Raw genomic sequence first — 13608 nt, 5'->3', positions numbered from 1 at the left:
GCTAATAAACAGCTCAACAGCTAGCTTACACCCATAGTCCTGACTCAACTTAGAATTGACAAATGGATAAAACACTTCCTATGTAGGAGAATTACAATCAAAATGTCCTGATAATGTCAAACAAACAACACAATCAGACAATAAAATGCTACAAACATCATTTATGAACACATCTAAGTAGATTTTAAGTTTGATTTTAAAAATGCTGTATGGAGCACATCTCCTCATCTTGATAGGTTTTCCACAGATTTGCTTCCTCACAGAAAAGGCTGATTGTTCAGATTTGCTGCCTCCTTGTGGGACCGTACACTCGCCTCTGGTTCTGTCCACTAGTTTAACAAAGTGTACTTGTTTACTTTTAAGAAGTTAGAAAGTTTCTCTTGTCAAAATCCACAGTGCTAAAATTCCTCAGCCCTCCATGTTTCCTCTCTAAACTAAACGAACACTAAACTTTGATATCCCATTTGAGTTTAAGACGTGATGTTTCGGCTGAGAGGAAGACGTCAGACACATAAAGTACGTTTTGAAAAGTGTGATTTTACAGGACTTAAAAGCAAATCTGTTGTGACTTGCCCACTAACCCCCTTTTTCTTTCCTCTCACAACCTGCCCATGCCTCCCTGCATGCCCTAAGGCATTTTGACCCCCCCCCCCCCCCCTCAGTGATTTCCAGCTCCGTGACTGACAGCTACCCATTTCACCTCGTTTTTAATTACACTCCAACCCCTCAATTTACCTGGCCGAAACTACTTCAAAGGAAGCCTACACACACACACAATAGCTCCTGAACATTGCACTTCCTTTTCTCTATGACCAGCTGAGAAGGTGAATTGAAAGGATAGAGTCTAATCCTGCAGCTTGAAGGCTTTTTAAACTCTGCGTGTCACTCAAGAGTCTTTTTCTGTGTACTTCTGTGTACTTGTGCATTTGCGTGTGGGTACATAGCCTGTGCGATTTAAACGTCGCTCCGAGGCTCTTTATGTTTAATGTGTGGTCTTTATTCTCATAAACTGTGAAGACGAGTATACGTACGTGCATGTAGGAGTACTCGAGCGTGTGCTTTTGAAGTGCTCACACCTGTTGAGAGCCATCACGAGAAGCTGTGATTCATCCCGTGAGTAGCGTTTGCAGAAAGACTCCCGGTCTGTTTACAGTGCGAGTACAAAGAAACGAGGGTCACAACTGTGTCACACACCTCGCCATGCATGCGTGTTGTGTGCCTATATTTGCGCCAAGGTTTGACCTTAACAATGCTGCCCGCTCATTCGGTACTAATAGATGCACTTAAATTTCACATGAAGAAATTCTGGTTTCCACTCGGGCATCGGGTTCATATATACACACAAGAAACCAGGTTACTGGGAGAAATCCAGTCAGACAACACGTTTACATAATAACCTGGTTACTGCTGGTTGCTGTAAAATCTGCATATGCATGCAGCAGATTATTAATGAGGTTTCTCCCCTGCTCTGACCTTATTTTGGAGTTTATTTTTATTTTAAGTGAGGGGACAGTTTTCCCCTTAAAGTATAAATGTGTCTGAATCTTTGTTGCAACTAACTTATTAGACTAGTAGAGTCAGATTTACTCAGCGAGATTTAATTACTTGAATACAAGGATGTATTATTATGATTAATGAGAATGTGTTTTATCTAGGGCTCAGTATTGATTAATCTCTCAATCTTTAATTTTCTCTAATCGATCGTCAGTCCATAACCCAAAGATATTCAGATTTCTATCATAGAGCACTGAAGAAGGGAGAAAATATTCATATTTAAGAACCGATTATCTTAATAGTTGGTGATTCATTGTCTGTTGATCGACTAATCGATTATTAAACTAATCGTTGCAGCTCTAGTTTCATCCTGCAGCACTGCTGTCACTGATATTTTCCCTTTTTGTGCATGAGCACATGTAAATAGTTGATCAGAAACCCAGTTACACGTCCGCACGGCCAAGAAATCTGTTTCCTTCAGGAGAAATCAGATTTGTCAAATCCTCCGTCCCGTTACTGAAGCTGGATTTCTCTTTTACACGACACTAAAGATGTTAGATTACCGAGGGAAGCAGTAAAACGTACTGATTGTCTCTTTACTGTCCTCTTTTTCAGCAGACCGGCGTAACGGTCTGAGTGAGACGTAGCGGGAGAGAGAGATGTCTTTTTTTAGTCGAGTTGTCACACAGATTTCAGATCCCCGCGGTGAGAAAGCTGCTCTGAAGTTACACTTGTCAAACAGAGACTCTGCAGTTTTCAGACAAGCTCAACACAATGCTGCTAATCAAGACAGATTCACGAGGTATCACTTTCTCAAAAATAACTCCTCCTTTTTTTTTTTATTATTAGGAATAATGCTCAGTGCAACTTTTCTGCCACCTTTTGTGTTCCTTTTTTTTTTTTTATCTCCCCCAGAAATAGAAACTCACTTCTCTTGATGAGAGAGAGAGAGAGAGAGAGAGAGGTAGGAAAAGAGAAAGAGTTTGGCGACTAATTATGAAGGAAGCTATTCAGATTATTCAGATGCTTGCTCTGCCCCCTCCCCTCCTCCCCCCCCAGGCAGTGAAGGGTCTTTTCTGTCCCCAGAGAGTGATGTCAGCATGGCCCATTGAAAACAGCCGCCGTGCGCTCTGAGATGAATGCCCCGGCTGAGCACAATGGCCCCAATTTGAATACCACGCGGATATATGCCAGATCGGAGCCCCAACAAAAGAAAGAGGGCTACTCTGCTCTCATTCAACCATGTTGTTATTTTATTAGACTCGTAAATTTGTTTCAACCATTTATACCTTTTGTAGTTTTCAAGTGTTTATGGAGTTTGAAACACGTGGACAACCTGACGGGGTTGCCCCCTTTTTTTTTTTTTGGATTGGTTTTTTTATTTTTGTTGGCTCATAACTGAGCGCTGCGGTTGTGTTTGTGTGTCTGACCGTAGATCTACACGGACTGGGCCAACCACTATCTCGCCAAGTCAGGACACAAGCGTCTCATCAAGGACCTGCAAACAGACGTCACGGACGGAGTGCTGCTGGCTGAGATCATACAGGTCGTAGGTAAGGGGGAAAAAACACACACACACGTTTGATTCCTAAATCTTCTACAGGAAGCTGACTCTCATACATGTGATTGCTTGAAACAAATGTTTAAACACATGACTGACCTTTACTGAACACAACAACCTTTTTGTTCCTGTGATATTTGCTCACAAAATGTTTTAAAAAACAAACTTTTCTTTTACAAGAGTTGATGCTACAGAATAGAACCATTCTTCTCTATTATGTAATGTATTAAAATGAGAGGTTTTTTTCCAGTGCTGGTAGAGTGCAGGACAAACTGTTATTTTAGAGATTCAAATCCACCTTTTTCAGGTTTGCTAATCCTGAGCTAACCTGAAGACGACATGGTTTCGTCCAATAAGCTTTCTTATCTCACACAGCAGTAAATAATAACTTTAAGAGGCTGATGTTTGAGAGAATTTGAACTTCTTTAGAATGAATCATTTGTGTAATTCTTACAAAAAGTGATCGACTAACAGAAATGTGTACTTTAAACAAACTTAAGACGGGACAGAAACATAAAATACAATGTAAGAACTCAAAATAACAAGAATAAAATATCTAAGAAGCTTAAACTGATGCTAAAAGATGCTAAAAGAGATTGTCTGTCATTCATAGATTAATGAATGCCCAGTTACATTAAAGCTGTGTTGAATCTAATTTTCACTTAATTATTGGTAGACATTTGAATGAAAACACATCTATCAGCCTTTCAGGAGATAATGACACCAGTCTCACTTTGACAATGACTGACATTTTAAACTTTATTGGGCTTTTAAAGAGTTTATAACTCAAAGGGGTTGCAGAACCAAATAGAAATGGTAATTCTTTAGGTTGAAAGGTACAGTGTTCGACCTGTTGTGTGCCGTGCGAGTGGGGTTTTTCCTCTCTGTCTCTGACCCTCACCCTCGTCCGTACCATCATCATCGGTCTTGTCGTTTCATCTGTCCGTTCTCAGCCTGTCATTTCGTCTGCTGACAGCCTCGAGGCTGAAGCGGGCTGACACCAGCTGACCGGTGACTCAGCACATCACTGACTGACTGTCTGCTCCCAGCTCTTCCCTCACGTCTCTGACCCAGATTTTTTTTTTTTTTATACTTCCTATCTTCTGGGCGGCTTCATCCTCCGCGGAGAAGAGTCTCACTGTTCTGATAGCTGTTGCATGTGATTCTTATTTGAGAGTTAGATCAGTCTCGCGGGCATCGCAGGGAGTTTTATATCCTGTATGTCAACTTTATTTACGTCATGTGCTCGGAGGGCTTCTCCTCGTATGACATGTCTTTCTATACGGGCTCCAACTTTCTGTTGTGATGGCTGCTTTGGTGGAGCTGATTATTCCAGGGGTTTTAGTTATAAGTAGAGCTACAGTCGATCCTGCACACCTGGTTGGGCGCTATGGGAGTGTTCAGTGTCTCGGCTTGTTGTGGTGGAACACAGAGGACCTTTTTCTAGACCAGAGTCCCAGATTTATCTACTAATATATTAAAAAGTGACAGCTTGGTTTGAGAGTAACAACACAGACTTATTGTGTTGTTTTTTTGTAATTTGTGGGAAGAGGAATTTCAAAATGCCAGGAAAAAGCCAACAGTCTGCAAAGTAGTGATGATCTACAGACTGTGTTCTGGTTATTTTTGTGCTTTAACATGTAACCATGTTGAATCGATCTGTCTTTAGCTTGCGTCTTGTAAACTAGTTGAGAAGAAGGCTACCTGACTTTTATTTAATGTTGTTTCCCATCGCAAATCTTAATTTTGATGCTACACAAGTTATAGACGACATGTGGTTTGTGTTTGGCCAGTCACCAATGTCCAGTACTGCACCTGCACTCTGCCTGATTATTCCTGGATGCATCTTCAAGGGAGGGGACTTTTTAGGGGCCCAGAAACCAAAACTGTAACTAGATTCTAGCAGTTTATTCAGTCTATTTTGGTCTATTCTTTACACACAACATCTATTGCATGTTGGGATCCTTCCTCTGATGCTCTTTCTGAAGTTTCTTCCACTTTTTCCCCATTAAAGGTTTTTTTGAGGGACAGTTCGAGGGTCTAAGGACAGAGGATATTGTATGCTGTTTGTGATATTGGGCTATAGTAAATAAAAATTGATTTTACTTGACTTGACAGTCAAAAAGCAGGTGGAATTCCTGGGTTTCCTTAAAAAGGTTCCTGTGGTCGAAAAAGGGCTTCACCTCTGTGATCTGGTGCTTTTTGTCCTCTCAAAACATCTACCCTACATTCAATATATGCACCCCGACAGCTGATCACTGCCGCCCTGCTCTCAAATTAAAACAACGTGAACTGGAGCTGTCTGTTCACCTGTTCTGCCCTGCCTTTCTGCCTGCTGCCCCTTCTCCACAAGGGAAACTTCACACCACACAATGCTGATGAAACTGGATCAGCCTGCTGGTGTCGGAACAGCCGTACTGGGACAAAAAGCCTGACCGGATGTGGCACCTGTTTGGTTATTTGAATAACTTACACTCAAGGTCAGGATTGTGAAATTGGGCCATACGGATCTAGGTCATCACCAAGTTCTTATAAGCTGTTTTTTGAAGCAACCAGTTTATCCAGTGAAGTTCAGCCAAATCCAAATTTTTTAAGATATCTTGCTTTGTACTCAACTCTTAGTCTTGGGATACTTTTCTCAAAGAATCTAGCCTTTATACAGTCTGACTGCTGCTTTGGAAGCTGTTGCTCACTCAGAAATGTTAGTTTATGATTGGTTTTTATATTGGTGGCACTTATTTTGTTTGGAGTTTAAGCATGTAGTACTTGGCCACTACTGTCCATAGAGTGCAATTTTCTAAGAAGTACACAAACCGTAGGTGGCAGTGCAGGTAGTTAAATCATTGATAAATGGGTTAACACATTAGTTTAGGCTATTTTTATATATTTAAAAATTTAAGTATGGATGGCTATTTGGCACATTTTTACTCATGTATTCTTAATTTTTTATGCATTTTTTTAGTATAATTATCTACTCTTCAATTGGCCATCACTACACCCTGTAGTGATGAAGCAAATAACTTTTCTGCTGTTGCCAAGTCCCACAAATATTCAATTAAAAAATATATTAAAAGGTATCAACGTACCTGTCATCTTAGCCTGACGCACAGTACAATATACAATACTTTAAAGCTGTGGTTCCCACACTGAGGGTCTTTTAACTGGATGTTACCTTTAGATTTTACACCTTTAAACATTATTAAATTGAATCAGAGAAAGGAAAATACTATTATGGTTGAACTGATCACAACTGGTAGACATATGCATCCTGTGATGAGGAGTCATAATCCAAAAAGTTTGTGAAACACTGTTATAATGATCTTTAACTATCTGCAGTTTGTCACACATTATTCGGGTATTAGAGGCACTTGATGCGAACAGATTCAAAGACACTTGCTGTATATATTCATCTGACTGGAAGAGGAGTATTTCCCACAGGGTAGGTGGTACAGTACATGGGCCCTGTGATGGAGCTGCATTGTGGGCCCTGTCACGCCTCCTGATGCAGGGCACAGTTGTCAGCTGTGAGCTGACGGCCCTGTCTCAGCTGCTGTGGGCTGGGCCTTTTAATGGACGGGAGGAATCCCTGACACACACACACACACACACACACGCCCCGTTTGAGAAAAAACACAACACTCCCATCTCGGTCGGGCCCCTCGCAGCCTCATTCCCATTTGCTGTGACTAGATAGTGTTTCATGTCTCAGCGGGAAGGGAGGGGAGGGGAGGGGGGGGGGGGGGGGGGGGTGTCACAGTCACCGGCATGAACACCTCTGCTCTCCTCACTCAGCCAGAAACTGTCTGGGACACACACGGCGGGCATCTCCACTGGAAATAAGAGAGAGGATTACATTAACCGAACACGCCTTAAAAGACTTTTTATTCTCTCCTCTATTATCTCTGTCTCTGCCTCCTCTTTCTGTCTCTCTCTCCAGCCAATGAGAAGATCGATGATATCAATGGCTGTCCCAAGAGCCGTTCTCAGATGGTAAGTGACCTTAAGTTTGTTCTGGCAGAACACTGTGAAATTTACCTCCTGTGTGTTTGTGTGTGAAGCACCACACCTCTTTTGATGTTTCATGTCACCGACTCCCTCGCTTGGGAGCTGCGGTGCAAAAGTCACTGGTGAACAGTTGTAGATGGGAATGGTTAGTCCATTTATTTTTACTTTTGTGGTCTTGCGGGCTGCCTTCCGTGAAACCTCTGGCTCAGACTTCTGGAAGTTGGCGCTCAGTTAAAAGCATCACAGGCTTTGGGTTTTGGGGCCAGTTTTGCCTCATCTTATTACACAAGGAGGAGACCACATCCCTCCCATCTCCAGTAAAGAAAGCAGGCAGCGAGCATCAGCAGTGATGACAATAAAGATGTTCTCAGCCAGTTTTTTTTTTTTTTCCTACAGTGGCATTTAGCAGATATGCATGTGGGATTTCCTTTTGTAACGCTGCTGGTGGGATTTCAGTGTTTTCACAGTTTTGTGTCCTCTGTGGGAAATGAACCGACAGTCCCGAGGCTGGGTTGCCCTCCGCTGAATGTGAAGGGTCGTAAATTGGGCCAGTGTGCCAGCTGAGGGGGCTATTTTTGGCCACCAGCCAGACTACTGAAGCCTCTCAAAGCACCAGAGAGAGACACACACACACACACACACACACATAGTTAACAACTGAAGAGGAGCTGGAAGCACAGCTGATCCCTGAACCCCTTTTCGTCATTGCAAACACACACATACTCCCATGGAGCCCATATTACTATACTGTACGCATGAGGAGATCCTATTGCTCAGATTCATTACCTAATTCTTTCTTCTTAGTATTTTAAGATGCTGTTTTCATGGTTGGATGGTGGTCTGTTCCTGTCTTTTATGCTGATTTAATAATGTCTTTAGCGGCTAAAGTCAGTCACCTTGGTGGATAATAAAGTTGTATAGTAGTATACTCAACTTGCCAGACTTATACTAATATTGCTATAATGTAAACAACCCTTGAACAGCAGCAGTTAGTCCTGTTTCTAGTCTTGCTCCAGTTGTTCGGATTGTAGCGTTCCTCTCGTATCAGTTGGGTCACAGGTGCTTTTATATCCTTGTGAAAAGCTAAAGATCAAGTTTTAAAAGGCGTTTTTGTGTATTTAAGTTTGAAGCCCTAGATTGTTTTCATTATATTTCTTCTACTAATCTGCCAATTATCTTCCCAATTAATCAATTAATCATTTGGTGTATAAAATGTCAGAAAATAGTGAAAAATGACCATTACAAGGTGACGTCTTCAGATGTCTTGTTTGGTTAAAAAACAGTTAAAAACCCAAAGATATTCAGTTTATTATGATAGAAAAGCATTAAACCATTACATTAGAGAAGTTGAAAACAGCCATTTCTACTTTAAAAAATGAGGAACGATTATTCGATTATTAAAATAGCTGCAGACTGATCAATAGCAGCTCTAGTTGAATATGAATTTGCTATAGGTTTTTTTTCTTTTTCACCACTGAAATTCACGTCCAAACTCATTTTAACCCTTTAAAACGGCTCACCTCCCTTCTCCGCTCCCTGTCCCACTCACTATAAATTAGGCCTTTCCCATTAGCACTGATTACGCCCCCCCAGTCGCCTGTAATTGAGTGTTTTTGCGGTCTTTGGTCTCGGTAGTGTGGGCGTCTCTCTGCGGTTTTGTACTGCTGTTATCAACATCCTGTGTCCTGTGTAGAGACCCTAACATCCAAAACCCCCATGTCATCAGCAAACACAGTAGGTTTTTTTTGATTGCAGGATACATGTAAGTGGTTCCAAATAATGTAGATGTTGTAAAGATGTGCAGAGAGCCCAGTATTTGTATTTGTATCTGTATTTGTTGAGGCAGCAAAATTATTTGTATTTGTATTTGAATAAAAGTGGAAAGAGGCTTAAAAATCCCCTTTTTTGTTTTTATTAAGCTTATAATTTTAGATGAAAATTAAAGTGATGTCCAAATTAAGAAATATGTGTCATGTAGCAGGTGGATGTGACTCCCCTCATTGAGACCTGCTGATAGACGCAACAGCGGAGCAGAGGAGAGACACTGAGATAGCGACTATAACTGACCTGCTCGCTGGTATTTGACATGTTTTTTTTTTTTTCTTCCCAAAAACAAATAATTTAAAAAATATTTGTATGAGACAAATATTTGTAAAAACTCCCACTATTTGTATTGGGGCACACCCCTAATATGTTGTCGTGTGTCTATGATTGTGGCCTGAGTCTACATAGATGGTGTTTGACAGTCAGGAGGGAAACAGGAATATATTTTTCACGGTGTTCACTGGAGCAATGTGATATTATTTATTGGATAGTGGCTGTCAAAATCAGCTTTCATTTTGCATGGATAAGCTCAGATGTTGCCGTACGTGTGCGTATTTTTGGATCGCTGCTTATAATCTCGGTGGGTTTGTCAGCTTTAAAGCAAAATCTGAAGCAGTCAAGCAGTACTAAGGGCAGGTGCAACCTCAGTCATTATGCAAATGTCTGCTTTGTGTGTTGTAGTACTGTCAAAACAAACACACATATGCAAACACACACACACACACACACACACACACACACACAGGTCGTGAGAGTTTAGTTGGCAGCTGTGGTAGAGGGGTATAAGAGCCCGCTATTACTGCACTTGATTTCATTGCTGTGGAGACGCAGCTTTCAAACTCCCCAAAGCTTCAAAAGCTGCTGCCAATTACCGCCACTTGACTTAACCTCCGTCTCTAAACGAATAAACATGGAAATAAGCTCCGTCGGCGGAAGAAACTGTAGCGCTCTCTCACCTCACACTCACACTGACTGATTAGCATGGGCCGGCTATCCGGGCTGAAGTGAGTGGCTGTTTTTACAACTGTCACATCCTTGTTAAACGGACCCCCATCATCGGGTCGTTCCTTTGCCACCCAGTGTGTGTTTGTGTGATTGTGTGTCTGTCTGTGTGGGTTCAGCCCGCAGCAAAGGTGTTTATTTGACACAGAGCTGTTAAAACCACACAGGATGCCACACACACACATATATATAAACTCTCACACACACACACGGAGTGTCTAAAGCAGACGCCTCTTGATTTATTGGTGCCATCACTGAAGTACAGTAAAAAACCAATGTATGTTTGTTTCATTCATGTTGTTCTACAGTTTATGAGATTATCCAGATCTCACATTTATTTCTGTTAGGTAAACATTATCATCCTGCCTTGTTTAACCATATTGAAATCTGATACTGAGAGGGTTTACTTACTCAGATACTATGAATCAAGTTTTGAGTTTTAGCAAAATTGAAAGGGACTATTTCTTTGATAGAAAATAGTTTAAATGGAAACATTTTCTGTAGATTATCCAGATTACCCAGACACTGTTTCTTCAAAGAGATGTTGCTGTTGAAATTTTAGGGAATCACCACAAATGAAATCCTATTTCCCTCCATTGTGTGAGGATGGAGCCAGAAAAATCAGATTCACTGCAGATATCTCAAAACATGGACAAATAAAACCCTAATTTTCTGCATGACAAGATCCATTTGGTGTAAGTGAGAAAAAACAAACCCTTTAAACTAAATTTTCTCAAGATGTAGATGAGGCTTTGAACACTTTGCAGTACATTTAGATGGCAAGAAAAGGTTGTGAAAGAGTTTCTTGAATGCACTCTTGTTTTTAATTATTAGCTGTGTTTTTAATATCCTGTTTGCCGGACTGGTTTGTCCTCTCTACTGTGTCTCCACTGTTGTACGAGCAGGAAGGAAGGAGGTGACTGACAGACAGCCACACAGGTAGAAACCAGCAGAACCAGGTGTTTAATGGACTTGATGAAAAACAGACTGAAGGAAACATCATCAGCCTTCAAGGAATGTTAAATTCCATGTCATGTCGGGGCTCTGCTTCGCTCGTGTTTGTGTTGAACTAGTCTAACAAAAGAGTTTTTTCTTCATCTTTCAAGTTGTGTTTCACCTTCAGGTGCGTTGTCACTCAAAACCACCACACAGCTTTTAGCTGGTCAGGAAACACCCAGTATTTAACCTGTGAGTGTCACATTTGACTCTTTGTAGTTTTACTCTGTCTGTCTTGAGACTGTGCAGTGAAGATCACATTAAGACTGGCGGGTAAAGAGTTGCTGTTGAAGGTTTAAGCAGGACAACACCCAAAATATGTTTTATTAATCATTCAACAAGATAGTCAATGTTTGATCAAAGGGAGCGGTACTTTCTCTGTGTGTGTGTGTGAGAGAGAAAATTGTGTAATTGTGTAATAAAATATAAACATATGACAACATACTATATACATTAGACAAGTGTGCAAAGATGTTGAAGTTTTAAAATTCAATGAGGTAGAGTCGGAATATAAAGATGTGCAGATTCATCATCATGAGCAGAGTTTTTGAAGGAGCAAATCAGAGTGGAGTTTGGTTGAGACGGAAACTATAAAGCTGTTAGACAAAGGTGAGGTGTTGTAGAAAGTTATTGCTTTGGGTGGGAACAATTTCCTGTATTTCTGTCGCAAGGGCCGATACAGGAAATACAAGTAATGATCAGTCACAGTTATTGTTTCTAAAGAAGTAAATATACCAAAATCCTTTCTGGTATATTTAGGTTTTTTTTGTTTTTCAAAGGACACAAACCCGTATCGGCTTCGAAGGGAGTTTGTCTTCCACATGAAGGCTGCTGAGCAACAAAGAAAATGGGTTGACGAAATAACAGAAACACATTACTAAAAGACGCAATCCACCAATCTGAAGCTTCTAATAACATTTACATGAGACTGTAACTGAGAGTCGATCACATGATGCATGGTAATATGTTCATGTTATTTTGTCCACCCCCTGTATATACACAGAGACACACTGTTCTCATTTGTTACACAAGTGAGTCATCCGTTGTGATAACATTTAGTCCATTCATGGAAGATATGAAACAACAGTTTGTAAATGATATAAGCTGTTCATCCCAGAAACTTCAACCTTGGAAAAATTGACAAACTTGCAAATGTGCAGCATCTTCGAAACAAGCGAAGACAAACTTAAAGCAGCTTTGCCTTAATTATTCTGTTCACATATCAGCAAGAAAACTCTAGCGAGGATGATGAAGCTAGAGGAGATGTTTTTCTTGTATTTGCACAAGCAGAAAGTGTAAAGTTTTTGTCTTGCACAATATCCGACAGGACTCCTTCACAGTTTAGACAGATTAAAGGACATATGACTCACTGTAAATTAACATGTAATTACACACATGAATAAATACGGACAGCAGAAGGTCTGTATAAATGCATTTACAGAGGCGATAAGACAGAATATGCAGCCTGAAGTCGACGTGTTTGATTTTGCATCACGGTGAGAGTATCGTCGCCGCCGGTGCAAAACTTTTTATCAATAAGCAGTGAAAACCAGCACTTGTCTGAGGTGTTGAAACCTCTGCTCACATTTTTTTTTCAGCTAAGAAAGAGAATTATTGAGGTAGAAGTTCTGCAGGTGAGCTAGTAGCTATAATCTGTGAAACCTCCTGAGAGAGTGAAAGTATGTGTGGGCAGATAGTAAAGGATTTACACACATCCAGCACACCACGTTGTCTCACAGTCATGTTACATGACCAGATTCCACAAGACCCGACAGTCAGAAAGTCAAATGACAGAGAGAGCTTTTGGCGATGAAGCTGCTCTCGTCAGACTGAGCCGATAGACGGTTGTTGCGACATATTGGGCCGATACTGTTTTTATGAGATAGAGTCATCTTGTTTACCGACATGAAGAAAGTTCCTCCCTGATCAGTCCAACAGAGACAATTTGAATTTATTCATTTGCTTGATAATTTGTTTTTGTAGTTATGGATGTAACTCATGCCAGTAATAACATTATATTTACCAAGTTACAGTTAATAGCTGAGATCTGGGGAAACAGCAGCATCACTAAAAGGGAATCTGACAGACCAGAGCAGTCAGACGTCCAGGTTAGCCAAACATATTTGGAAGAGAAAACAAAAGCAAATAATAAAATCATTAACCTTTGCATTCACTTTCGATTTTACTTCCAAATGAAGCGGTTTAGATAATCCAGGCAAACCATTGACTTGTTTAATATCTAATCGTCTGGCCACTCGTGTTGCTTGTCGTAGCAGCGTCACCATGTTCCCAACTGAGCCAGAATGATCATTTAAAGGTGCAGGTGAGCTTAACTTAAACTTAAATAGTGTGGTGGTGCATTTAATGCTTTAAGTAATATATTAGTTAGGTATTAGTGCAGTTACAGCAACTTCCATCAGTCTAGTTTCAGTCGTGACGTTGTTTCTCGATGTCCTTAATGTTCCGGCTGAAGCTTCGTCATTCACACGTGTGATGTGATGTCATATGAAATTCGATTTTAATATACAAAATTTTGCTGTGTCTGTTTTTTCTGCATCTTTAGTTTAAAAATATCGGCCTCAGTATCAGTCTTCAAAAAGCTCCTGTCAGTACAAACCCTGCTTCAGACACATAACGCCCTCGCTCACGCACACTCCCTCCTTCTCTCTCTAGCTCTCTCCTTCTCTCTGTTTCTCTCTCTCTCTCACACACACACACTCTCTCTC

The 13608-nt window shown here is 40.8% G+C and overlaps 1 protein-coding gene across 2 annotated transcripts in view; it reads left to right on the top strand.

Annotated features, from left to right (window-relative positions):
* The window catches only part of nav2a (neuron navigator 2a), a 121441-nt gene that overhangs the window by 25880 nt on the left and 81953 nt on the right, over positions 1 to 13608 (top strand). For both annotated transcript variants that reach the window (XM_044355734.1, XM_044355743.1), the window contains exons 2-3: positions 2930 to 3047; positions 6993 to 7045. In XM_044355734.1, the coding sequence (XP_044211669.1) occupies positions 2930 to 3047; positions 6993 to 7045 (171 nt within the window). The remainder of the gene's footprint in view (positions 1 to 2929; positions 3048 to 6992; positions 7046 to 13608) is intronic.

This window comes from Thunnus albacares, chromosome 1 (genome assembly GCF_914725855.1).
Source record: "Thunnus albacares chromosome 1, fThuAlb1.1, whole genome shotgun sequence".
NCBI classification, from domain to species: Eukaryota; Metazoa; Chordata; class Actinopteri; order Scombriformes; family Scombridae; genus Thunnus; species Thunnus albacares.
The sequence above is the reverse complement of the archived record's forward strand: the minus strand, read 5'-3'. Positions and strand labels throughout refer to the sequence as shown.